Below are 27,154 nucleotides of genomic sequence, written 5' to 3' on the forward strand. Positions count from 1 at the left end.
GATGTATACAAAATACCACAGCCGTAGCCACACCCGTTGTTCGCGGTTGGGCCTAAGGATTTGACCTAATCCGTCGTAGTGTTAGTCCCTGATATTAACTTGCAGTTATAGTCGCATTGTTCGGAATTCTGAGAAAGTGGAGTTCGAACTCGCATCGGGATCTGGGAGGTCCGGCATTTTTCCATTAATGAGATCCCCCAGACTAAATGAGATCAGCAGTTTTTGGACCCGAGGCGGGTTAATTGATCGGTAATGTGTCCCAAGACATGTCTTAACTTATAAGGCTGCTGGGCTGGCTGTTACAATGCGGCTGTTAGGATTGGTAAAAATGATATTGCGGCTATTGATTAGGAAGGGGGGCTGCAGGAAACAATGTCAGCTCTTCCACGTTTCTGGTAGAAATTTTGTTAACCTTACAAGAATATAATGGAGGGCTGGGACAACCTATCTTTTGCGGGATACTCGCTACGTACATGCAAATGCACATGTCCAGTCGTGGAGCTTGCTCCAAACCTTCTGCAGCGGACTAGCTTAAACGTGCAGAATGACTCTACCAACCTTCGAGAAACTTTTCTGGGCATCACAAATAATTGTGAGGCTGAGGGGCCTTTCTGCAAGCCATAGGCTACTGGAACACCCTGTAGTTACTAGGTAGTGTACTTTTGCCGCTACCGTGTTCTGCATTTGGTTGTGACGTGGAGTATACTAGTACTTCTCCCTGGCCCTGCCTTGTCTTGCCCTGAAAATAAGGAATAGTTATCTTGCCGATCCTAACAAGAAGCTTTAGCTTGGCCAGAAGCTTGTCCAGTTATATTCGTGAATAATGAGAGACATTTGTAGCAGGAATATATCGTATTCATGAGAAACCATATTAATACCGTATAAAAAGCGAAACTCGGACGGCGATCAGGCTGACAACAAGAAAGGCTCCGACAAAATCGGCGCCCAAAGTGTGCTTTTGTGATTTCCTCGTCTAATCTGATATGATTCTGGCATACACGGGTCTCCGGATTCCCCGCTCACGACTGTTGAGGCTGATTTGCTTGGACCCACGTTGTACAACGGGTTGGCAGATTTCGCGAATCACACACGGCAAAGGCTTGTCCCACCCGAGCTGTTTTTCTGCAGGGTGCTCGCTTCCCTGATGCCGGGTTATTCCGCGAATCTTTTGTTGTTTTTGTGATTGTCAGATCCTGCTATCAATCCTGCATCACATTGGCTGAACAATCAATTTATGCCGCTTTGGCATGCGTTGCCAAGGGTTTATATCCTAATTGTTCCCGCTTCTACCCTTTCTCAGCTAGTGTAGGGGCGTTCTGCAGGACGAAGAATTTGCGGGGATCTTATGGTCGAGGAATATCCGACTTTGGGTTTTGAGGATGGGTGCTGGAACACGTAACTAAGTTGTTCGGGCTGTGAAGAGAGTGTGTTATAGTTGTTACTAGTTACTATTACATTGGAAATTATGCACTATCATCTACCAATCACTACTCGCCTATAGGTAGCTTTCAGGATCTGATCTGGGTCTGAAAGGAATTGTTCATGCAAAGACGTGCAGCTGTGCAGCCGTTTCTGCGCTCAGTGGTTCTTGTTTCTTGAGTTTTCGAGTATAAAACGAAGAACGTATATCGCCTTAAACATACATATATAGGTTACGAGAATTAACTAATATCCTAGTCAGTGGTACACCGTATAGATATATTACAAAGTCTACTACTAGTCCATTAATATATTGCTTGTACCCATATACTCTTTTGTGGCCGCATCTTTGCTCACATAATCTCTCGAGGCCTCTAGCTCTTATTATAACTTTTAATCTAATAGTAATCCAGATACCTATTAATTACATAACCATGAAGTCCGTGGTCAAAATTTCTGGCGCAATTGTGCTGGCCGCCTCAGTGGTTTCGGCCCAGATTGACCAATTCCCAACCTGCGCTGTAGGTCCTAATTTTCATTTATTCAAAAATGTTTTGAAGAGTGATCACTGACGTTTTTGACCTGGTATCGATATAGTATGAGTGCCTTAGTCAACTGAACGTGATCGCCGGCTGTGGGAATACCGATTACCCATGTTTCTGCGCCTCAAATGCCTTCATCGAGGGATTCAACCCGTGTATCTCATTCGCCTGTCAACCATCGGACTACCAGGCCGTCAGTGATGCCGCAGAAGGGTTATGCTTAGGAGCCGGTGTCCCAGTAACTGTAACCGTCGAAGCCCCGGCCGCTACTCGAACTCCTCCTCGGGAATTGGCCAACTTCCCAGGCTGTGCTGTAAGTAATTCTAAATATGTTATATTGGAAAATCATCCCCATACCTAACCAACTCAAACCTTGACCACAGCGCGATTGTGTCAGCCAACTGAATGCTATTGCCGGCTGCCGAGAGACAGACTTCAGATGTTTCTGTGCATCAAATGCATTCCTTGCCGGTTTCAACCCTTGTATATCCCTACTCTGCGATCCACAGGATTTTGGCGCTACTAGCGACGCTGCTGAGGAGCTTTGTGCGAATAATGGCGTTACTGTTACCGTTACTGCTACGTTTACTCCTCCTCCACAGCCAACTTCTCCACCATCTTCTTCTGCTCCAGCGGAGACAACCGAGCCTTCTGAGACCGAGCCTGCGGAAACTACAGGAGCGGAAGAAACCGAGCCTGCGGAAACCACTGGGCCTTCCGAGACCGAGCCGGCGGAAACTACAGGAGCGGAAGAAACTGAGCCTGCGGAAACCACTGGAGCCGAAGAGACATCGGAGCCAGCCGAGACCTCGGGTCCTGAGGAAACTAGCGCCCCCGCCGAGACTACAGCGCCCGAGGAAACTAGTCCTGCTGAGACAACTATGGCGACCGTACCTGCTACTACTGCTCCACCAACAACTGGAAACCGCACTACTACCGGCGCTGGGTCTACACCAACGACCAATGGTGGTGCTACTCACACTGCATTTGCTGGTGTTCTCGGGGCTGCTCTTTTCATTGGCGCCATCCTCTTGTAGGGGCCCTGACGACAATGTTTGTTTAGGTATATGTCCATGTAGTAGTCAAAGATTGTTATGTATGAAACATTGTGGAATTATCAGTTGGAATTTGTTTTTTTGGGTGCGCTAAACCGGTTGGCAAAAAAATGGGAAAGGGAAAGGGAAAGGGATTAATAAGAATTGGTTCGGATATACGTGTCCAAGTCTCTAGATTAATATAATGTTGATAGTTTATTTACATAATGCCTGGGTTATTTGACATGCGCCGTGTAATCCTTATAATGCGAAGATGTTAATATAGTACTCATAAATATCTAGTGTAAATCCGGCCGATAGATCCAGATAACCGTGCTAATGTAGATGGAGAATCCGAGGATACAATATCCGATATATAACAAAGCAATCTGCATGTAACCAATGTATTAGCTCTCACATCAATGTATTAATTTCTTTCCTCAGGAAGGGGGAAAAAACAATAGATTTTTCCATAATAGGGATCCCAATGCACCGTACAAACCTTAGAATCATCCCCCCAAGGCCCCTCCCAAAGCTTACTAATAATCGTAATAGACAGACCCAAGACATACGATATGATGCTATAGCTTAATAACTGAGTTGGCGTCTGTAGAATCCAAAGACTGATGTATCGTCCGAGTTTGGTGTCGCCGGCTATAGCAGATCGGTACGACCAATCTGGAGCGCGGAGTGGAATTGAAGATAGGTATATCCCCAAGTGGAAGCTAGTCGTCACTGAGAGCAAACTTAGCAGCAATGCACCGTACCAAAAGCCGAGGACGGACCAATGGGTGCTGTATGTTTGGTTCCATTGGATAGACGCCGTTATAGCGGCTCCCACTACTGTTGCCTACAAGTTGGATGCGCTCATTAGAATTATGCTTGGGCATGCTAAATGCCACAATAGATTCGTAAATTCTGGGCTTTTGAGGACACTCACACAAATACCAGCCTCTGCTAATTCCTTCTTCTTTGCTTTGACCCAAGTATCTACTTTATATGGATCTTCGGTCGTATTTTCCCATATCCCATTCGCGAAGCTAACGTGTAAGCAGCGCCAAGGATGTGTCAAGACCCAAACACCTAGTTTTACCCATTTCGACACCATTTTTATTTCGAAAGTATACTTAAGTAGATACTGTTGGGCCCTTCCTTTGCTCCGACTGCCCTGTTTTTTCAGATGTATATGTACACTTTTGTCGCTCAGCCTCGTGCGCGCGCATGCGAAGCAACAAGTTTGGTTTAGGTGTTCAGGTGTGGTAATTTGAGAACAGTGCGTGGGGCTGAATCGACTCGATCGAATGATAAGATAAGACGACGATTCCGAATTTGCGAAGGTAACAATAAATACTGAGAATTTAAAACAATTATATATTTACAGAATATGAGCTGTGAAATTAGAATTTTAGACCCGAATTTGGGAGATCCCCGGGCCTAAGTAACCAGTCGCGAATTTATAGGTTAATGTTTGATCCCGCGATTTCAAAGCCCGAATTGGAGGCTTACGAGTTCTAAATGTGTTATGACGCAGACGGAGTGAGCCTTGCTGCAGGTTCGAATTTGTGTTTCTGTTTAGTTATAGCACGGACTTGAGCCTTAAGCCTTGCTTACCGCATCCTACTGCCATGATATAGCTCGAAATACAGGGTTTTATCTTCGAATTTTTATTTTGATGCCGAGATATATTTTTGTTGTGGATTTAGGCAAACTTTCTTGGGGTCTCAAGAAGTTGATCGGACCGAAGTATAATATAGAGCAAGGATTGATTCAACGGTCAATTTTGATCAATACAATTACTAATTGTGGAAAGAGTAGCTCTACGTTTTATGCGGTTGCGTCCTGCTGCACGAGAGCGTTAATCCTGGTAGCTTTGGCGACTAATATTAATATTTTTATACTACAGAAAAGCCTCAGGAGTGGCTTGACTTTAGTATCGATTTTCTATTGTTTTTTTGTGAAGTCTTGTTTGAGACGAAGTATACGGCAGATATAACGTAATATCCAATATAATATTAATTGGAAGTTACTCGTTCGCAAGATATATATATATTCATTGATTTAATGAAAATAAAGCTTTGAAGGCAATTAGTTCAAAATAAAGCTGAAAGAGCCAACAAAATGAAACCTCCAAACCTCCAAATCAACTATGTAGTAGTGTGATAGGTCAGCTACCTTAATCTACGCGGCCCAAAGTTGTAAGCGGAAAACTCATCACCCGGGTTATTTTCTGTATCATCATCTCGGGACTCCCAGAGTGAATTGCTGCCCCATTCCGGGCCGTTGTTTCCAACCTGAAGATTATTTTGTTCTTCCTCCTCCTCGACTTCCTCCTCCATTGTATTTCCTTTGTTGAGAGCATTGTTGCTACTAGATGGAGCGATCTCTTGGCTTGGGGCTACCCTTGAATAATCGTCGTTAAGAATCATATTCACTGCTGTTAGGACCCGGCTGCTTGGGCCACCGTCAAGCTGGGTATTCGGCGGGCCTCCTGTATTGGAATGTGGCAGATCATATGGCCGTGCGAAGCCCATACGAGCGTAGTCTTGGTAAAAAGGCGGCTCATTCATACCAGTGTTCACATTATTAGATGTGAAGTAGTCAACCCCTGGCCCAGGTCCTTGGCTGCCATACTCCCACCTCCTAGGGGGCCTTGGGTTCTGGTTCGCGTTTCCACCAGCATTGGGTTGAGGTTGTGCGTTATTCATATTTGTATTTCCTCCGGGGTTTTGCGGGTTTGGATTAATGTTTCCTCCCATATTCTGCGGGCGAGGGTTACTCTGGCCCATGTTTCCACTAGGGTTTTGCTGGGATTGTAGATTGTTTTGGTTAATGTTGCTACTAGGATTTAACTGCCGCTGGTTATTTTGTCCCAGATTTGCGTTAGTATTCAGTGGGCGGGGGTTATTCTGAACGACATTACTACCAGGCTGTGGTAGGAAGGGTGAACTATTCGGATTAAGATTTCTGCCAGCATTAGAAGGGTTTTGGTAGTTCTGGCCCATGTTTCCACCATTATTTGGCAGATAAGGGTTGTAATTGTATTGACGTGTATTACTACCAGGATTTGGCAAAAATGGCGAACTATTTCGATTCACACCTTCAGTAGGATTGAACGGAGGCCGGTTTCCCTGGCCCATGTTCCCGCCGAAGTTGGGTGGATTGTTTGAAGTATAGCTACCACCATAGTTCGGTGGACGAGGATTGTATTGACCTGTATTGCTACCGGAATTTGGCAAAAGTGGCGAGCCGTTTCGATTCACATCTCCAGTAGGATTGAACGGAGGCCGGTTACCCTGGCCCATGTTCTCGCCGAAGTTGGGTGGATTGTTCGAAGTATAGCTACCACCATAGTTCGGTGGACGAGAATTGTATTGACTTGTATTGCTACCAGGATTTGGCAAAAATGGCGAACTATTTCGATTCACACTTTCAGTAGGATTGAACGGAGGCCGGTTACCCTGGCCCATGTTCCCGCCGGAGTTGGGCGGATTGTTTGAAGTATAGCTGCCACCAGAGCTCAGTGAACGAGCGTTATTCTGGTTCATATTCCCAGCGATGTTTGATTGAGGGGGTGGAATATCTGAACTGTAGATGCCAGCATACAAATAGCCCGGTGGGCGAGGGTTATTCGAGCCTGCATTCCGCTGGGGCTCCGGACTATCTTCCTCTTCACTAGATTCATAGCGTGCACGTTCTTGAGCCAAAGTGCTTATAAATTCCACAACCGACTTTTCGTTGGCGACTTCTTCTTCTTTCAGTCGCTTTTCTCGCTCTTCTTGTCGCTTTTGCTTTTCAGCTTCGCGTCTTGATGCTTCTTTCTTCAGTCGCTCTCTCTCCCGTTCCAATTCTTGTTGCGATCGATGTGTTTGGTTTTGTTCGTTCGGCATTGTGTTTCTCGCTCGATTAGCAGTTGTGTCAAGCTGCCGGTATAGTCTATATCTTTCTTCTGGTGATAGCTGCTGCCATTTGGAGGTATCTTCTATAAGATTACGGACCATCTGGATGTCTTTTTGTTTCTTCTCGGACTGAAATTCATTGTATCTCTGGCGCCTCTCTTCGCCTGTAAGCTCTGTCCAATTAGGGTATTTTTCTAACAATGTGGAAAGCATTTCTTTAGTCTCGAGGCGTGATTTAATTTTCTTGTAGTCAGAAATTTGTGGTTCCGTGTATTGCTCAGATTCAGCCTGTGCAGCTCCTGCATTGTGTGGGTCGAGAGGCTCGGTCTCCATAGTCCCTGTGTTTTGTAGCGAAGAGGGGGGCTGTGTGGACCCGGGACCGCTGGGGCCTCGATTTTGGCTATCAAATGATCGATACGCTGCCTGTTGGAGTGCAAGCTCCTCTTCTAATTCGGGCCTTTTACTTGTGCCTGCTATGGTTCGCGGCTCCTCTTCTTCTTCAGCTCTCTGGTCCTCCGAGGGCCTATCTTCGTCCTCATCACCCTCGGCACCACCCCACATTAGAGTTAGATATTTGGTGGGGGGTCTCAGAAGTTGCCCGCGCCCTTCGTTCGTAGGTACTAATCCTAGGAACTCCTGCACTGTACGATCTGACTCCTCGTTTGCTGATATATTGGCTCCATCGTGGATTTGGATATATCGAGTCGTAACGTCCGGCGTCCATGCTGTGGGATCGGAATCGGGCTTGGAAGGATCAACTTTCTTCGATACAGTGCCGCTCAGATCCCATCGACGGTCACTAGGGTCAACTAGTGACCTGTCGTTATTCGGGCCAACATTTAATACTCGAACAGCATTCTTGAAAATGACGAATTCGTCTTCATATTCGGGTTTACCAGCTCTTTGACTCGGACTCTTGCGGACTGCAACAGCTCCCTCAGGGATTTGTCTATTACCATGAAACCAAATGTTTCCGAAAGGAATATCACCGTACCGAGCAAATGAAATATCTCCTTCATCAATGTCTTCAGAGAAATTCAATAGCTTGGGGAAGTATATAGCTTGTCTCGTGTATGGGACGTTGTAGAAATGTACTATGACGGTTGGTAAGCCCTGGCATTGTCCATTTTTCCAAAAGCCCATCCATCCAAGTCTGTCTCGCCACTTTTTTGGCGCAGCTTCCTTCTCTCTAAATCCGTCGTCTAGAGGTCCAAAGTTTGTAATTGAGAATCCTGATACAGGGAAACCATCTGCCGATGCAGCTGCTGAGCATCTTTTCACACCACCGTGTGCCTTCAGGTTGTACCACTCTCTGTTGAGCATATCATTCTCATCCTCTAAATTCCGTTCAAGTCGCATTGCCCAACCGTTAACGAACGTAGCTTGAATCAAGGCCAAAGCAGCGGCCAAACAGTGGATTGGTAAACGCATGCTTTTTTCGGTTAAAACTAGACACGAATTTGACACCAAAGTAGTCGATTTAATCAATTGAATGCTCTGAGTGTTAGTACATGCCGGTTCTAGACTACATGCTGGTCTATGTAACATCGAATTTCCTTAAAAATACTAGGGCGAGCCACGTTCCACATAAGGTTCCATGCATTCCCTCATGGTTCAAGAGCAAAATAACGTGCTCTCTATGGCGTATACTCTTAGGAGCCCTTTTGCGAAGGTATTGTAATCCCGAAGAGTTCTAACTTTCATTCAATTCAACTAAATACAATATCTGCGTTGTGTGGTATTGTACAATTGCCCCTCTGGGCGAGACCGAGCTGCTATTTTTGGTGGAACCCCTGACAACGTCTCAGCAACACCAACCCGGCCTCCAAACGTCGAAAGTCTGCCTTATACGAGTACGCTCCCGTCATTCCATTCCCGGCCCACCAGCATCCTCGGGCTTCCGACCTTTCTTCGTCACAATGAGTAGGAGTGTTAGCTGTTGCGCCCTCCTCTCCTCCTTCGAAGCCATCGCCTCCTTAAGTTGCAGCTCAATCCCAGGTTTTCTAGCAAGTCGGTTCGCTGGTTGAGCTTGACTCTCAGAAATAAGCCGTCCATTCGCTGCCGAATACCTTCTCAGGTTAGCCCGCATTCTCGGCTCCAACCTGCCGACTGGGGCGCATATCAAAAAAGCCATCTCCACCCTGCGGGAGCTTGCAGGTACACCAAGGACCATGGCATTCAAGATATCTTGCCCTCGGTTGACACCTCTTCAGTCGCGTGTCGCCGTCTCTTCATTTGCAACAGTGCTCATGATTACACTGCTTGTCTTGTGGACACTACCGCCGTCAGCATATTCACAATCGATACCTGATCTTGGCAGTGGCCATCGAGTACACCATCACCACCCCTCTTCCGAAACTTCAGCGAATGACCGATCACCAGTTCTTGAGGGATTCAGTACATTTTTCAATCCGCTCATACAATCGACTGAAGAGTCGCAATCATGGGCGGATACAATATCCCCTGAAGGCGCCGAACTTCACGATCTACTACCAGGGGTTTTACAGGAACGTCAAGGAGGACCTTTCTTAAATTCGCTTGTTAAAGACCAATATCGCAATTTCAATATCAAACCCGGCGAAGTACAACTATGGGGGTTGGATACTGAACAATTGTTTGCCGACGCTGGTCGGAGTGGTTCTTCCAATGTTTTCGTTGACATTGAGAGGAACAGCCGTATTAGAACTGTTTATTTTGGGTTTAATACGTGCTGGGGCCCTACCGCCCCGAACAATACAAGAGCTATCCCGCCGAATCTAACTTTATACGCATCCAACGCGACTGCTAATAAGTCTCCTGGCCCCTCTGCAAACCCTCGACAGCAGATCGTCATCCCAGTGATCGAAGGTTTCGCCAATGTCACTTTCAATGCCAGTTCAACGGTTTATCTTTCAGTTGTTGCTCCTAATATTACAGCCGAAATGGGAAACTTCACTGGCTTTTACAATTACGAAATTATTGCCTCAACAAAACGAGCTTACTATGGATGGTATAGGTTCCAAAACTTGTACCTTATCGACAGCGATTCGTCGAACGCTCTTTTGATCTCAGGAAATGAGACTGCATACGACAAAGCCACTAATGTGTCGGCTATCAGGCCGCCGTATACATTCTTCGCCCACCCAGCTAATGATACGGCTGTGAATGGTCTAAAGCGAAGTTGGTGCGGGCTCAAGGCTCGCGCGAGTCTTAGTGCGTCCAGCGGCGACATCTCAATGACAAGGCGTGGTTTGGGAAACAAAGTCAAGGAGCAGATATACCTGAAAGGGTTGAAGCCAAATACGACATATAACATATGGTTGGCAAAGCAGAATAATGAGACGGAAGGCGGCTTTATATATTCTGCGGTCAACCTTACAACGAAGTCGGGTAAGTCTCTTATCTCAGAGCCCTACGCCATGTATACTCCTTTTTCTAACAGCATGCGTACAGATGGTAATTGCCGAGTCATTTACGACCTTCAATTTTGCTCTGAGGTCGCCTATGCCGTCCCCACAAATGACACAATATTCCAGAATATGCCCCATCTGGCCAGGTTCTACGATACGTACGCATCATCCTGGTACGCCAATTTCTCGTACTCGCTACAGCAGGTCCAATGCAACACGACATCTGATCGGGAGTACTCCCACCTCAGAAGTTGCGACGATTGCGATAAAGCTTACAAAACATGGTTATGCGCAACTACGATCCCTCGTTGTGCGGATTACAGTAGTGATGCATCATTCCTTGCGGAACGAAGCCGTGGCGATGGAGAAGATAACGGTCCTACGAAGATCTTTTTAGATGATGGACGTATTGTGGATATCGAATTGGGGAACGTAACCAACGATGACGGGTCGACGCCTCCGGCGTTTAAAGCTGCGAGTAGAAATATTCTTATCGATGAGGTTGTTAGCCCTGGACCGTATAAGGAAATTAAACCGTGTATGGATTTGTGCTGGAGTCTGATACAGAGTTGTCCGGCGAGTTTGGGGTTTAGTTGTCCTAGTGGTAGTCGTGGGGAGAATAGTTATGGATGGAGGAGTGATGATGGGGATATCACGTGCAGTTACTTAGGTGCAGCATATTTTTTGAGCAAGGCTACGAGAGGTATGGGGCTTGTAGGAGGAGGAGGTGGAGGGTGGGCTTTGGTGGTTGGGTTGGTGGTGGTGGTTATGGGGCTTTTGTGAATAGTATAGTGTGTCTTGCGGGGAAGCGATGAAGTGAAGTTGCATTCGTTATATTTTTGATACCTTATGATCGGTTAGCGTTCATTACTCTTGTATGATAATTGTTATAGAATAGATTCGATCGGTGGTGCTCCTCTGTGAGTTTCTGCTAGGTTTCACGATCCTTCTTTCGAGTACTTGTAAACCTTATAGCGCTGGCGTTTGTGGGCAGTTTTACCTTTCAACCTATACTCGTATGTACCCAGAATAGTACAAATTTGACACATATGCACAAGGAGAAATGAGCACTAGTAGTTTGTCTCGTAAACCAGACCCGGGAACCCACTAGTAGTATTAATACGGAAATAATGAATGTAAATATTTCTATCTTCGCGCTATAATACATCTTAAAAGAGTCTTGACAAGAATTTAGAAAGAAAAGAAAATTAGTTTGAACCTTTAGCTAGCGCAGCAGCTTTTAAGGCTTGGAATGGGCTATCCGGAGTAGTAGCTTCGGTCATAATTGTCATTTCCTCACAGCCTCCGGAAGTCTAGATACGCCAATTTATTAGTATATCATTCTCTTGTTTAGTTTTTTGTAAGGGAGGTACTTTCGACACTTACGTTCGGGACATCTTTCCGTTCAAACATAGCTGTAGTACAGCAAGCCGGAACACCAAAGCAGACATCAAGGAATTTGAATTTTTTAACTATTTTTCATATAAGAACCATCTTGTTAGTCTACGATAAATTCTAATCAAAGAAGCTGCTACTATAAACAAGAGCTAGCAGCGCTATATAATGACTCACGTTCTGGCTCCGTTAGCGGGTAACAGGCATTTTCGATAATTTTCTCAAAGGCACCGTCTACACAGCACGATGCGGAAAGTCCGAAGTCGCAGCGGTTGTGGATGTCGCCGACGGTGAGGGTGTCTGGGATATCTGGGTTTTTACCCCAGGTACCAGGGGGGGCACTGCCGGCGCTGCAGGTGGCGATGAGGGTGAGGAATGTAATGATTGGGAAGTACATTTTCTCGTATTAGAATATTGTGAGATGGTTCTGTTAGAAGAATTTTCGTATCGATAATATATATATATAGGATTATTAATGAGAGTAGGGGTATATACTGTATTAGAGAGTAAGAGATAGTGATGGTGAAGCTGGAAATTTTTTGAGGTTTTGTTTAGCTTTATATATGTGACTACTTATTTACTGTACTTAATATTTCCCTCCTATCTTGGAGATTTGTATGCAGGGAATGATATCAAGGAATGAAGGCAACAAAGGGTGCGATCCAAAGATTAAAATGGGGAGGTGTATTATAAAATGAGTGTTTAGTGTCCCTTGCTTTAGATGTGTGTAGTAGCGAACATACCAGGGGAGCTTCAAAACCCGGATTCTGATACAATGATACTTCTGTTGGATAATCAGGGACAATTCTGTGCTCGGCGGTGTGCAGGCCATATTGATGTTAACCCCAATTAATTGTATAGAAAGTGGTAGACCTAGTTTTTGCACTTTGTCCTTGAAATAGAGCTAACGCTTTTTTCATGAACAATCAAAAAAGGCGTTTTAGTTCAAATGGAAGAACATACAGTGTATATATGAAGGAGGTCCTCAGTGATTTCAGAGAGGTGGCGACGGCCAGAAAGCCCCTGTGCTCTGAGGTGATTCCATTACACGTAAGATGGTGGTTCGAATCCATCACTCAGCCATCTATCTTTTTTTTTTTTTTCCCCCTCCGTGCATCATGATTTTTTTTTGATTATTCCTAGGAATTAATTTTGGTTTGTTATCTTTTTCTCTGATAGATAGTCGATTGCTAGTATGGTTAATAAGCTATAAACAGTTTGTCTTACATATAATCCTAGTAACTCTTCTACCTAGTAATAATTAGCTTGGCTTTGGATTTATATACATAGCTTAACGTTAATATTCAAGACCTTCCGCGGATTTAGTAGGCCTGAGAGCTACTGTGCTCGCTGAGCTATGTTGGTTGATTTATACTCAAATTAATTGAATGCTAGTAGTAAATTTATAAGGGTTTGAGAAGTTGATTCTATGAAGTGATGATATAGTTTGTTTCTCTCCCACAGAGTATAAAGGACTATACTCGCGTGACTACAATATTAATATCTATCTTCGTCGCTAATGCCCCGCAATTTCTTCTAAGAGGAACACAACTGATAGAGGGGTCGTAGTTCAATCCCAACCCCACACCACAAATTTACAAGTCGTGCGACATGTCTTAAGCCCTGACAGCTGTTGATACAAGGAATCTGGTTTCAGTGGCATGATCCTAGCATTCTACCGCGGCTCCCGGTTATCGACCCTTTTTCTTTGATTGTCTCGGATGGCGGGAAAGAGAGGTCTATGCTTTGAGTTATCTTTCGGATAATATAGTATTTACGTAGAGAGGAATTCTGCAGTGATCGCGTGGTGATATTATGTTATGTGATATAATCGATAATATAGTTCACGCACGTGTCGGCGGCGGGGTAGTATGGGGGAGGTGGCCTGATGCAAGGGTCATTTGAAAAAAAAAAAAAAAGGATTTGGATTATGGTGGGGAAATTGATAACTGCACCGCTTCAGTATTATTATAATGGGATTTTCGTGTATGAATGGCTGATACTTTTGTGTATGTGCACATGTATCAACCGGATATCGATCGGTTAATGGTCTTTTTTGATGAAGGAGAAATGGGGATTTGGAGAGCCTGAGCCGACGGGTAGACAAATGTCAAAGAATGAACGGTGGCAATTAAGTATGGATAAAAGGATGTTTCTCAGCCTCTTTCCTAACTATATTATCATTCCAAAAGAGTGACTTTCTAAGATATACTATTTATCGTCATGACAGAGTATAAGAAGATGTATATCTATAGATATTTGTATAGATACTTGTGTTGCAATGTTGGAGTTTATATCAGGATTAGTGCCTGTGTCATGCACCGTCGGAATTGATCCAAGGAAGTCCTCGATACCCGCGATAATACAATTATCGATCTCAAAGCTTCATCCGATGCTGGTAGATAGAAAAACCCCTCTCCAAAGCACATGGAAGTATCAGTGTTAGTATATCATAGGATACTACCGACAATAAAGCCCCCCTCCCCCCACATCCTCCATCCGTCCCTTCCATAACGATGATTCCTATGTACCAAGAAATCCTTCCAACCGAGGAAGTTCTAGTTGCAAACAAGCCTACCCCAAGAGAAAAATGAATCCAACCAATCCCGTTCCACCGAAACGGAATGAGAAAGACATGGGGTCGGACGCATTCCATCGGGCTAAAAATTCACATGCGAAATACCGTCATTCGGACCCACAACAGGTTCAAGTACTCCGTAAATCTGGAGTGTTTTCCCCGGGACCAGATTACTCCCCTGTCATTTGTCCCTCACTTTCCCCAAACCGAGAACCTCGTACCGCCGTTCCTTTGGGGTGGTATAAGTTTTTCGGCGCATGCGAAAGAAGAAGAAGGAGAAGGTTCCGAAACAGGTGGATTTTAGTAATATTAATAAAAATACAAGTCTCTGTCCTTTTATTCTCATTTTCATACTTGAATTCCATTTCTCTATTGTAGATATCGATATCGAGAGGGTAAGCTTAGGAAGTCGTTGTGTAACGTCATTCTTGTCTTGTCGCGCGACTTAACTTGAGTTTAAACCGAGGAAAGATCATCCAGCTCCAACGTAACACGCCCTCGCCAGCTTCTTCTGTCTTTACCCGTGTAACAGCTCTCATATACACTTCCCTCACTTATCACCAGCCTCAAACATGGCGGTCACCAAATCCACGTTAGTCCTCTATCCCCCATCTTCTTAGGTAGTCTCAAAGAATAGATTTATAGCTAACTCTTTTACTCAAAAAGACCCTCCGACTCAATCACAGTCCGCGACAACCGTACCGGTAAAACCATCGATATCCCCATAAACCACAACAGCATCCCCGCCACGGCCTTCAAATCGCTCGTAGCCCCTCAAGATTCCAGAAACCCATCTCATAGGGATGAAGACGACTTTGCCGCCGGTCTCAGAGTCTATGATCCCGCTTTTATGAATACCGCTGCGTTGAGCAGTAAGATCACATACATCGATGGCGAGAAAGGCACCTTGATGCATCGGGGGTATCCTATCGGTATATATACATTACCCCCCCAAATATTATACAACCATACACCCCGCCATTTCTAAGATACTAACTTTGTATATTATATCACCAGAACAACTCGCCGAAAAGTCTGATTTCTTAGAAGTAGCCTACCTCCTAATCTACGGCGAACTACCCAACAGACCACAATCCGAACGTTGGCAATGGGAAATCATGCACCACACTTTCCTTTCCGATGATCTATCCCGCATGATGCAAGCCCACCGTTACGACGCCCATCCCATGGCGATCTTCGCATCTACTTTTAGCGCCATGTCTGCTTTTTCACCGGAAGCCAATCCGGCGTTACAAGGTCAGAACCTTTATATAAATGATAAGGCGGCGATGAATAAACAGATTGTCAGGATTTTGGGGAAAGCTACGACGGTGGCGGCGAATGCTATGAGGATCAGGATTAATCGGCCGTTTGGTTAGTATTTCCACTATCACTGTCCTTTTTTTAAAAAATAAAAAAAAAGAATAATTGATTGATTGATTGGGTGAATAATTAGTGCTGCCAAGATCGGATTTGACTTATACAGAGAATATGTTGTTCATGATGGATCATATGAATGAACCTAGCTCTTACGTTCCAGACCCTAGATTGGCCAAAGCGCTCGATGTTCTCTTCGTTCTTCATGCCGATGTAAGCACCTCCTACCCTCCCTATAACTAAACAAAGACTAATGTAAATATAGCATGAAATGAACTGCTCAACCGCCGCAATGACACACGTCGGTTCCTCCCTCGTCGATCCCTACAGCGCCATCGCCGCCGCCGCTTGCGCACTCTACGGACCTCTCCACGGTGGAGCGAACGAGGCCGTAATCCGAATGCTTCAGGGTATTGGTAGCGTTGACAAAGTACCCGCGTTCATTGAAGGGGTGAAGAACCGAAAGCAATTGCTATTCGGATTCGGACATAGAATTTATAAAAATACGGACCCGAGGAGTAAGATTATTAGAGAGGTTGCGGATACGGTGTTTGAAATTATTGGGGCGAAGGAACCGTTGATCGAGGTTGCTATTGCGTTGAAGGATGCGGCGTTGAATGATCCTTGGTATGTCCCCCCATTTTTTCTCTGATAACAATAAATGGGAAGTTACTAATTCAGTATTTCAAAATAGGTTCCAAGAAAAGAAGCTATATCCAAATGTAGACTACTGGTCCGGATTAGTCTACAAAGCCCTCGGATTCCCATTGGACTTCTTCCCAGTCCTCTTCGCGGTCCCAAGAGTCGCCGGATGGATCGCACATTGGAAACAACAGATCGATTCGGGAACGAATAAAATCGCTAGACCTAGACAACTTTATATCGGAGAGAAGAGAAGGGATTATGTACCTTTGGACCAAAGGCAGGATACCGGAGAACCAAAGGATAGCAGAGTCGGGTTGAAGGAGTTGCCGCATTATATGAGCAAGAGGAAACTCTTGCCGTCGGCGAAGTTGTGAATACCTACCTACTTACCTCGTTAAGTATTACTACTAGTAACACTGGTAAATTTGGAGAAGGGGGGGAGGTAAGTGGGGAGGTAAAACAGTCCTTCTGTAGCAGCGTAGCATTCTTTAACTTTGACTTTGACTTTGGAGTTTCTGTTTCTGTTTCTATTATATGTCGTTCTAGTCAGTTCGTTTAATTAATACCATTGGCGTCTCTCCTATCTCCTCTCACATATGTCTATCATCCATACCATATCATCATTCGTATATTCGTTTATTCATATATACATTTTTACATAAACAAAAAGTGGAGAGCCAGAGAAGTATAATATTTGTAAAAGATCACAACTTCCCCTCACCAAACTGCCCATGCCTCCCAACCCCACTACTAAACCTCTTCGCCCCACTCACACTCTCCTCACTAATAACCTTCACTCCATTCTCAAACTCAAACTTCAAAGCCTCCCGAAAGCTCTTCGCATCATAAGCCGCATTATACGTACTCCTCCGATCCACATTCATACACTCCTGCGGGAACCCCAACAACTGCTCCGCAATCTTCTCAGCTTCCTCCAAAGCCTTCCCTTTCCCCACAACCCTATTAGCCAACCCCATAGCCAAAGCCTCGTTAGCATCAACAGGTCTCCCCGTCAATATCAAATCCAAAGCTCTACCTAATCCCACAATAGCCTGTAATCTTACCGTCCCACCGTCGATAAGTGGCACTCCGAACCTTCGACAGAAGATACCGAAGATTGCATCTTCTTCTACGATTCTAATGTCGCCTAGGAGTGATAACTCCATACCTCCGGCTACGGCGTAGCCTGATACCGCTGCTATCACTGGCTTTTGGATGGTGAGACGTGAGGGTCCCATTGGTCCTAATTGACGGTCTACATCTTCTTGAAAAACTTCGCCGCCGGCGAGGGCGGAGGAAGTTGAAGTGCTCGAGGCGAGGGAGTGTAGGTCGAAGCCTGCGGAGAAGGTACCGTTGGCACCGTGGAGGATTAGGATTCTTTGGGATGGGTCGTCTTCGAAGTTGATTATGGCTTCGTAAAGGAGTTTTGCAGTGGGAGGGTCGATGGCATTGCGACGGGAGGGGCGGTTGAGGGTTATGGTTGTTATGCCGGAGGGGGATTTAGTGGTGAGGATGGGGGAGGGGTCGGTTGACATGGTGATTTATCTCTACTTTTTTAATAATTAGTATAGTAGTATAGTATGTACTTAAGTAAGTAATTAGGTATAACAGAGGGGGGGTACGGGGCGGTTCAATTTACGTGATATTCCGATAGATATTAAATGCTGAATAGCCAAATTATATTATAAGATACTTTGTATTATATTATACGATATCAATTACGTTTAACAAGAACGGATCCTATTTTATATTTTATAAAAAGTGAATCAGGAAGGCGGATAATATATATCTCCGAACTTTCACAGCTATGGCTTCAAACGTTGTAACTTAACCCGCGGCCCAGCCGAGTCGTCTACATGTATACAGCTATATTCGAATAGCATCTCCACTTGAGTGCATACCCTTTCGCCCGGCCTATTTCTGTTAAATAATGTTAATACCTTTCTTCTATAGATATGCATATCTGTGAGTAGAGTATGTAGACGATCGGGGTTACCCCACATAATCGCTCGCTATAAAGTAAGAGGAGATTAGTCAGGATATGGGTAATACGGCATCATTACGATGTCTTCCCATATAATTATACTCGAATCTTCGGCCTTCCCCAGCTTTTTTTGAATTTCTGGACTAGTCTGTCTTTGGAAAGGGAAGTTTGAGCCGGCTACGGTCGGACAGGGTATTCTATCATGTGTCACCCGATGTATATGAACGGTAGCCGAGGAACCGAATTTTATTTTTTTTGTTGGGCAAAGAAAAAGGTTCTGGAAGTTCTATGTAACTAGTATTAGTATTAGTTCCTTACTTATGCATACGCATACGAAATGCATAAGTACACAGTAGTAGAGTAAAAAAAAAAGTACCTGCCGTTGGGTATATTCTTGACTAATGGGGTCATCTGGGTCCTGCGTCTGCGGAGAAGGGGAAAAGAAAATGGTCACACGGACCAATCAATCGGCAGGGTTTTGTCAGAGAAAAGTAAAAAAACTTTCTCATTGCGAAAAATGCCGATTCGGGCGCCGCCGCTTGGAAAACTTTGATTATTTTTTTTTTTTGTAAAGATTTCCTCGGAGGCAGAGGATGCGAATGGATTGAACAGCAGCCGCTGGCTCCGATATTTTTATTTTTATCTTTAATTGTATCGATTATGCATATATGGTATAGAACAGACTGACGTCGAAGCCGGTCTGTTCCATTTTCTTGACAAAAGTTATAAGCAGGTTTTGTTTTTTTTAGGTTAACGTTTTCCCTTGTCTTCCCGAGTCCTGCGCACACATGCATAAGTAAGGTAAGGTAAGGTATGGTAAGGTATGGCATGGTAAAGGCAAGCTAAGGTAAGGTCAGGTCGGTTGAAGCAGGGAAATACCTCAGCCTGGAGCTCTTTTTCCAGCTTCCCGAGGAGGACGGATTGGAATTGGGAGGATTGTGATTGGAGTTTTGGTTGTTTCGGTCCGAAGTCTAATTAATTGTTCTTCTCCACAAATATCCAGATACTTCATATGCAGGTTCCAGTAGTATATGTATACGTATCCTGTAAATCTTTATATCTGTTGACGTCGATGTCGATGTCTGTGGAGTATCTTTATACTGATTTCATGAAGTATGTAGTATAATATAATATGTATCTGTGAATACAATATCAATTGAACTCATGAATATATTACATATACAATTAATATAATATACTTCCCAGAATTGTAATTGATGTAAGACTAAACAATTTCTGACGGCGACACTGCACATGATGCATGTAATCGACCGGGATTAATTCGATTTCTTTCGAAAAGTATCGTACGGTTCTGATGTTTCTTTCCTTTCCACTCGGCTTCCTTTTCCTAAATCGTTCGAACGTTCCCGCCACACATCCACTGCAACCACAGCTAGTCACTGTTTAGTATTATATTAGAAACCACCACCTCTTCTTCTTCTTCTTCCTTTTTCTTCTTCTCTTCCTCTCTTCATACTCTTCTTCATCTTCTTCTTTCTCCTCCTTTTTTCAAAAAAAGGAGACGCTCAATTGCTTTGGTTTTGGTTCTGTTTGATCAAGTCCCAAGTTGTCAGCAGTCAATTGACTAACTAACAAACACCTTCCCTTCTCAATTTGGCCACCCCCAAAATTCTCATCTTCAACAACCTCAAACAAAACCTCAACCTCAATTCAGCATCTCCATCTTTTCTCCCCCCGGAAATTTACAACTACACCGGAAATTTATAGGAGATTGCTATAAAAAAAATAAAAAAAGAATAAATTTTACAAAACGAATAAAAAATTCCAAAAAAATGGAAACCCTTCTCCGTCAATCCCGTTCCGTCTGTCCGTTTCTCAAAAAGACCTCGCCATCCGCTCTCCGCGCCTTGAGCACCTCAACCTCCCTCGTCCCCCGCACTCCAGGCATCGCAGGCGGCAAAATGTCGAACCTCCAAATCCTCGCCCGAAGATGTCCAATCATGGGGAAAGCCCTGGCCGTTCAATCCGCCCGTAACAATCTGTCTTCCGTCAGCTCTCGTATCGGCGGTATTGGCGCTGGAATCTTCAATTGCACCCAGAGGAGGGGTTATATCGTCCCTACGAAGGCTGCGAACCTTCAATCCACCAGGAAGACCGAGGCTATGGCCAGCAGCTTGGAGGATGTTCATATCAAAGCTGGGGTTTTTGATACTTCCAAGGGGATTTGTCCACATGGCACTGCTGCTATGAAGGCTGCTAAACATGCTGCCGATTTGACCGCTGCTGCGGATCATAAGCTTACTGTCTTCCAGAATCATACTGTTGCCAAGAAGGCTAATTTTGATTATGAGGGTTTCTATTATAACGAACTCGACAAGAAGCATAAGGACAAGTCTTATAGATACTTCAACAATATCAATCGTCTCGCCCAGGACTTTCCAAAGGCTCATATGGCGACAAAGGAGGATAAAGTCACCGTCTGGTGCAGCAATGATTATGTAAGTCTTTTTTTTATATAATACCAATCCCCAGCGTCAATGCGACATACGCTAATTTATATAAAATAGCTCGGTATGGGTCGAAACAAGCATGTCCTCCAAACTATGCACAATACCCTCGATACCTACGGCGCCGGCGCCGGCGGCACTCGTAACATCTCCGGCCACAACAAACACGCCGTCGGCCTCGAACAAACCCTCGCAAAACTTCACTCCAAGCAAGCCGCTCTGGTATTCTCATCCTGCTATGTCGCCAACGACGCCACCCTCGCAACATTGGGTTCAAAACTCCCAAATTGCGTCATTCTATCAGATTCCATGAACCACGCTTCCATGATCCAGGGAATCAGACACTCTGGTGCTAAAAAGATGGTATTCAAGCATAACGATCTTGCCGATTTAGAAGCAAAACTTGCATCTTTACCATCCGAAGTTCCCAAGATCATTGCTTTCGAATCAGTATACAGCATGTGTGGCTCCGTCGGACCCATCGAGGAAATCTGTGATTTGGCGGATAAATACGGCGCAATCACATTCTTGGATGAAGTCCACGCTGTTGGAATGTACGGTCCGACTGGCGCCGGTGTAGCCGAACATCTTGACTTCGAAGCTCATGCCTCCGGCAGGCCAAGGGGTACAGTTATGGATCGTATCGATATCATCACCGGTACATTAGGAAAAGCATACGGTTGCGTTGGAGGATACATTGCCGGTTCCTCACTATTGGTCGATGCTATCCGATCTCTAGCACCCGGATTCATTTTCACCACATCCCTCCCACCTGCTGTCATGGCCGGTGCGCAGACTGCGATTGAATACCAAATGAAGTATGCAGGTGACAGACGGTTACAGCAACTTCACACCCGACAGGTTAAGACTGAGTTGGAAGGAAGGGATATTCCAGTCATTCCAAACCCAAGTCACATCGTGCCCCTTCTCGTCGGAAACGCCGAGATGGCAAAGAAGGCTTCCGATAGACTTTTGGATGTTCACGGTATTTATGTACAAGCTATAAACTACCCAACCGTCCCCGTCGGTCAGGAGAGGTTGAGAATCACACCAACCCCCGGCCACGGCGCCGAGCTTCAAAACCACCTTATCGAAGCCCTGGAAGAAGTCTGGACTACTCTCGAAATCCCAAGAACTTCCGACTGGGCTGCTAAGGGAGGCCATGTGGGTGTTGGTGTTAAGGAAGCTGAGGTCGTTGAGAACATCTGGACCGAGGAACAAATTGGAGGTGGACGGGATGTCGTCGAGATTAATCGACGAGAAAGGGAGGTTGTCGATTTGATTATGGATCATGCAGAGGCTGCTGCTACTACTGCTGTTGGTTCTGATGGGAAGGTTGATAGGGAGGTATTGATGGCTGGTGTTGATGTTACTGCTACCGCTAAGGCCGTTGAGGTTGGTGCTTGATTAATATTCAAGCTCTGATCCTCTATTGTGCTTTTTTTTGATAGCGGAGTAGTAACGTCTTCATTTTTGTCTGCTTTTGTTTAAGCCAGCTTTACCATCTTATCCTTATTTGTTTGGTACCTTAACCTGTACCTTTACCTTTACCCATTTGTGTTTTATATTCCGAACAAGAGATCTATTTTCGAGATTTCTTACTAGCGGAAGCTTGCTCTTTTCTTTTTTAATCACAGCTGCAGCAGCCTCTATTTCTATTCTTAGTCATTCGTTTTTTGTTTTCCTTAAGTAGATATTCCTTCTTCACCGGGTTATTTTTTGTCTCAAGCTACATACCCTTTTTTGGGGAAAGGAGGGGTGCTCTGCGAGAGTGGAGCTTTCTTCTCTCTTTTCTTTCAGGACATTTTGTTTCCCAAACGACTTTAGCCGGGTTGGAAACGTCCTTTTTTGTAGCTTTGGACTTCCGGAATGTATGATGGTCATCTATTTGAGGAGGGACATTTTATATACAGATAATATTATTACCAGTTGACCCAGCTCCCTTTTTAGGGATGAAATGGGTCGGACTACAACTTCTTTTTGACTTCGTAGATGAATATCGTAGTTGTCTTAAGTATTAGTACAAAAAGTGATAAAGTAATGCGTGTCAACGTCGACTAGATTTACTTGGAAAAGTACCACACATGCATGGTGTGCATAATCAACTCCCGTGTGGATCCTATCTCTACCGGTCTACCCCAATCGGCTGTTAATTACTAGTATTCTCCTTCACGATTTCAGTTGCGTTTTACTTTTTGTTGTAACTAATAGTAGTCTGTGATATATCATTCTTGGCAAAAAAGTGGCTTACTTTTTATGCATGGCTTACATCCCTGCGGAAGCGTGAGGTCAGTTCTTTTATTTTGGTTTCTGGTTGGTCTCTAGTTCTTCACGATATAGTGATACGAACGGTTGTTGACAGTGAGGTCTTTTCGTTTCCGACTTAGCTTTTCGACTTAGGATCAAAGATCGCTTCATCCTGTATGTATTCCCAATTTTCCCTTTTAATATCTTCCTAGCATCCTCTAAAGAAGAAAAATCGAAAACCAGTTGAAAGGACAACAAAACCACTTCGCAATTAGCGAAAGAAGCCTCCCTCAAACGAAAATTTGTGAAGATGGCATCTCTAAAGACAGAAACGGTTTTGAACCACTCGACGAGAGTTATATTGAAGGGGAAGAAACAAAATGTTGAAGTTCCGGCCGTAAGTCTTCTTTATAAATTTATATCTAAACTCCGCCTTCTATACTAACTATATATTTTTATTCTATTATAATAAATAGACTTGCTGCGGAACTTGGTCTTGGGGAGAAAAAGTATTCCCCTTTCTCTTTTTTATTAGCTAAGGAATATTAATATAAATTATTGACTTTTTTATTTTTAAAGCGTCCGTGGGGGTATACCGAAGAACGCGACCTCCCAGGTATAAAAGAAGTCTGGAACCTCCTCAACAAAGAAAAAATCGGATTCTACGACGGAGCAGAAGGCTACGGACCTTTAGAAAATGAAAGGATTATAGGGAAATTACTCAAAGACATGACAGAGGAGGAAAAAGGAGAGGTTATTATTGCTACTAAATGGTTCGCAAATAATCCCCCTCTAATAACCTACATATACAATGCTGATAAAACTTTTTTTTTTTAAAAAAACAGGCTACCATTCCCAATCTTCCCCGGCCGTCTATGGCCCGTAGGAATTGTCGGAGCGCTTAAGAAATCGTTAGAGAGGTTGGGAGTTAAACAGGTGGATTTGTATCAAGTCCATATACCAGTGTTTTTATTCTATGGGATCGAAGGGATTGCGAAGGGATTGGCGGAGTGTGTGGAGTTGGGGTTGACGAAGACGGTAGGGGTTAGTAATTATAATGAGGAGCAGATGGTTAAGATGTATGATGGTGAGTTTTTTCTCTCTTTTTTTGCTTTCATTTGTTGATCTTTGTCTGGGGTATATTTTTTGGAGCTAACTAAGGGGTGGGTGGGTAGAGTTGAAGAAGTATGGGGTTCCTCGTGAGTATAGTACTCTTTGCACTTGTTCTGTTAAGGTCCCTTATATTAAGGGACTGTATGGTGATGAAATTAACCGTTGAGCGTGTGTGAAACAGTCGCGAGTAATCAGATTGAGTATAACCTCCTTCGAACGTAAGTAAGCTAACTAACCACCATATTCGTATTACATATACATATACCAGAACTAAGCTAATAGATTTAAACCTCACCAGAGTCCCAGAAAAGAGTGGTCTTCTCGCCGCCTGTCACGAACGTGATATTGTGCCGTTGGCATATTCCCCACTAGCACAGGGTCGTTTGAGTATGTTCTTCCTCACATCAGTCCTTCTACTTTGAGCATACAGTCTTGATTAATATTTATTACTTTTGTTAAAAAAGCCGGGAAGTATAATTCGAAGAATTTACCAACTGGTAGAAGAATGTATGGAAATCAACCGTGGGAGATTATTGATCCGTTGCTGGAGGCCATGAAGGAGATTGCTGAGAAGAGGGGTGAGTTCCATCCTTTCTTTTTGTTTAAGCTATGGGTTTTGGAAGGTATGCTAATGGATTAATTTATGTATAGCTGTACCCGTCAGTGCTGTAGCCCTCAATTGGGTTATGTGTAAAGGCGCGATTCCATTGGGTGGGGCTAGGAATGGGAAGCAGGCCGGGGAGGTAAGTTTTATATCCCAAAATATACCTTATGATAATTGTAAACTATTTTTATAAAGGATGGTAAGAGCTAATATTAAATATTTTATTATCATACATAGAATTCTAAGGCACTTGGATTCCGGCTTACGAATGAGGAGGTGGAAAGACTTGATGGACTCTCTGTTGAGGGAAACACTCTGCCTATTGTCCAGGCTGGATAAGAGTGGTAGGGCGGCATGTGTGTACTTGCGACTACTAATTTGAACGATTCAATATTTGTATGACTTCGTATGGTTTGTGTCTTATTCTTTGTCGCTCGTTTTCATGAATTCACGGGTTTTTTTATTGCAGAGTTTATCGAAGATACAATATAATATATATATCTAGGTACTTTCAACGCCATCTGATATTAAATTCAATTTTACCCAGTCTGCTTGGAAGATTTGGGCTTATAGATACTTTCCTTTGCAAGGATAGCAGTATTGCATATATCCAATCCAAGGGTTTGCATTGAAACGTTTTAATCCGACTTGGTCTTACGACTACCCATTAACTTGTATAATAACCATAAGACCATTCATCACCAGCTACTTAAGTCCAATTAAGTAGTCAAAGACCATATCCCTTCCATGAACAACCACCCCAGCCCACAAAGGCAGGGGTATATAAAAAAAAAACTCGCTTGCCCTCCTCAAGCGATTCAAGAAGCAAAAAGATTTTTGGGACCGGTCCTAGTAAGGCTCGAACTTACAACCTCCCGGTTAACAGCCGGACGCGCTAACCAGTTGCGCCATAAGACCCGAAATCCCGAAGCCCTTTTGGAGGGGTGAAGGTGCGGGGCTGGAGTCGAGATGTGGGTTATAAAGGGTTTTGGGAATATTCGAAATGGGAAACTGTGTTTTTTTTGCGGTGGGTTGTTGGATTGTGTGGATGTGTTGTGGTGAACGGTCCGGTTGCCGATGCGCATCGATGCCAGGCTGCATCAGAGCTGGGAGTTTGGGGGTGCGACAGCCGACAGATGGATGATAGTCGGAGGCTCCTTCTCTTTCCCTTCCTACTTGTGTTTAGGTAGCATTCCCAGGTTGGGTATTCGATTTAGGGCCTGGGTTGGTTGCAATTGCTCCACAAGTATTGATTGTTAATGTCTTGTGCATGTCGTCAGACTCCTCGAAGTCGATATCCAACATCCATAACAGTGTATGTGATATTGCTAGCTAATCAACTAGTAGGTTCTGCGGGAATCCCCGTATATAGCTTTCCGGAGTCGAAATACTCTAGTATCGCGAATATACGGTACAGAATTCTTATTTCATTTGCTGGCGAATCTTTGTGAGTGCATTTGCTAGTTCCTTAGGTTAGCAGCAGAATATTTACTTGTTAGTTCTGGATGGATTGGTAATGTCGAATTTGCCCAGTTACTTCCTTGATTATATTTCATCGGGGGCTTTGGGATTGATATTCATGAAAGACAATGTGATTTTGAAGTAATATTGGTCATGAATGTAGACTGCACCTTCTTTCTTGTTCTTTGACATCCCTGTATGATGTTAGCGGTTATGAGTAATACGTAAGCCGATAATACTTTCCGTGTCTATGTGGATGGAAAGAAATGATCTTGGTTTTGGGTCTTTCGATTCCGTTTGGTATATGTGGAGGCGCATCCACTTCGGGGTGACCCGTCGACCGTTAAACCAACTGACAATATGTCGGTTTGATAATTCCTGCTGAGTCAGTGATTTCATGCGTATATTAGTCCGTATTATAAGTGGATATATGTGCACTGTATGTGGTATGAGTCGTCGGAGCCCTTTTTTCTTGAGATTAAGTAATGATGTTTCTCGTTGCTTCTATTCTAGCGTAGGAGAAAAGCGGTATGAGGTCTTGTGCTTCCATTCGTAGGTTGATACTAACAACTAGACTAAGTTGATATCAAAGGTTTATTTCTTTCGTTTCTATTGGTAAGCCGGTATTATAACCTGGCACGATTGTTAGAAATTCTATGAACAGTCTTTGATAACTTTTCCGCTAGTTTGAGGTCACGTTGGGAGATTTAGACTTACCAACTTTGGTAAAATTCTGCATTTAAGTGTATTTGGTCACTGGATCTGATAAGTTTTATATCTAGGATATACAATTTTAATCATTGGGTGAGAGTCCTTTCGATAAATGATTAGATGTTCATTTTATTCTGAAAGAAGTCTTGAACCGCTGTAAATGTGTATATCGTCTGCTCTCCAGTATATCTCATAGTAGCCTTGACGTAACGTATGGCTAGACGATGTTTAGGGACATGACCAAACGCGTAACGTAAGGAGTGTAAACCTAGTTCATTCCACATTGGGGAT

General features: G+C 44.0%; 8 protein-coding genes across 8 annotated transcripts; 5 read left to right on the forward strand and 3 right to left on the reverse strand.

Annotated features, from left to right (window-relative positions):
- Positions 1 to 1,853: 1,853 nt before the first annotated feature.
- On the forward strand, positions 1,854 to 2,998 carry AOL_s00079g357 (uncharacterized protein; the record flags this gene model as incomplete). Its single annotated transcript, XM_011124232.1, has 3 exons — positions 1,854 to 1,940; positions 2,017 to 2,274; positions 2,345 to 2,998. The coding sequence occupies 3 exons, from the start codon at positions 1,854 to 1,856 to the stop codon at positions 2,996 to 2,998; spliced, it is 999 nt and encodes a 332-aa protein (XP_011122534.1).
- Positions 2,999 to 5,163: 2,165 nt separating this feature from the next.
- On the reverse strand, positions 5,164 to 8,322 carry AOL_s00079g358 (uncharacterized protein; the record flags this gene model as incomplete). The annotated part of the gene is made up of 1 exon (XM_011124233.1): positions 5,164 to 8,322. The coding sequence occupies one exon, from the start codon at positions 8,320 to 8,322 to the stop codon at positions 5,164 to 5,166; it is 3,159 nt and encodes a 1,052-aa protein (XP_011122535.1).
- Positions 8,323 to 9,062: 740 nt separating this feature from the next.
- Positions 9,063 to 11,063, forward strand: AOL_s00079g359 (uncharacterized protein; the record flags this gene model as incomplete). The annotated part of the gene is made up of 2 exons (XM_011124234.1): positions 9,063 to 10,260; positions 10,324 to 11,063. The coding sequence occupies 2 exons, from the start codon at positions 9,063 to 9,065 to the stop codon at positions 11,061 to 11,063; spliced, it is 1,938 nt and encodes a 645-aa protein (XP_011122536.1).
- Positions 11,064 to 11,488: 425 nt separating this feature from the next.
- On the reverse strand, positions 11,489 to 12,072 carry AOL_s00079g360 (uncharacterized protein; the record flags this gene model as incomplete). The annotated part of the gene is made up of 3 exons (XM_011124235.1): positions 11,489 to 11,593; positions 11,667 to 11,752; positions 11,853 to 12,072. 3 exons carry the CDS (start codon positions 12,070 to 12,072, stop codon positions 11,489 to 11,491), a joined length of 411 nt encoding a protein of 136 aa, XP_011122537.1.
- Positions 12,073 to 14,825: 2,753 nt separating this feature from the next.
- On the forward strand, positions 14,826 to 16,649 carry AOL_s00079g361 (uncharacterized protein; the record flags this gene model as incomplete). The annotated part of the gene is made up of 6 exons (XM_011124236.1): positions 14,826 to 14,845; positions 14,920 to 15,185; positions 15,271 to 15,627; positions 15,710 to 15,843; positions 15,896 to 16,257; positions 16,325 to 16,649. 6 exons carry the CDS (start codon positions 14,826 to 14,828, stop codon positions 16,647 to 16,649), a joined length of 1,464 nt encoding a protein of 487 aa, XP_011122538.1.
- Positions 16,650 to 16,979: 330 nt separating this feature from the next.
- AOL_s00079g362 (uncharacterized protein) lies at positions 16,980 to 17,810 on the reverse strand (the record flags this gene model as incomplete). Its single annotated transcript, XM_011124237.1, has 1 exon — positions 16,980 to 17,810. One exon carries the CDS (start codon positions 17,808 to 17,810, stop codon positions 16,980 to 16,982), a length of 831 nt encoding a protein of 276 aa, XP_011122539.1.
- A 2,242-nt stretch (positions 17,811 to 20,052) lies between these two features.
- Positions 20,053 to 22,134, forward strand: AOL_s00079g363 (uncharacterized protein; the record flags this gene model as incomplete). The annotated part of the gene is made up of 2 exons (XM_011124238.1): positions 20,053 to 20,718; positions 20,788 to 22,134. The coding sequence occupies 2 exons, from the start codon at positions 20,053 to 20,055 to the stop codon at positions 22,132 to 22,134; spliced, it is 2,013 nt and encodes a 670-aa protein (XP_011122540.1).
- Positions 22,135 to 23,284: 1,150 nt separating this feature from the next.
- On the forward strand, positions 23,285 to 25,030 carry AOL_s00079g364 (uncharacterized protein; the record flags this gene model as incomplete). Its single annotated transcript, XM_011124239.1, has 10 exons — positions 23,285 to 23,371; positions 23,451 to 23,483; positions 23,554 to 23,747; positions 23,820 to 24,061; positions 24,150 to 24,173; positions 24,269 to 24,305; positions 24,386 to 24,474; positions 24,552 to 24,665; positions 24,739 to 24,830; positions 24,929 to 25,030. 10 exons carry the CDS (start codon positions 23,285 to 23,287, stop codon positions 25,028 to 25,030), a joined length of 1,014 nt encoding a protein of 337 aa, XP_011122541.1.
- Between the last annotated feature and the right edge of the window lie 2,124 nt (positions 25,031 to 27,154).

This window comes from Orbilia oligospora, assembly GCF_000225545.1.
Source record: "Orbilia oligospora ATCC 24927 unplaced genomic scaffold scaffold00079, whole genome shotgun sequence".
In the NCBI taxonomy this organism is placed as follows: domain Eukaryota; kingdom Fungi; phylum Ascomycota; class Orbiliomycetes; order Orbiliales; family Orbiliaceae; genus Orbilia; species Orbilia oligospora.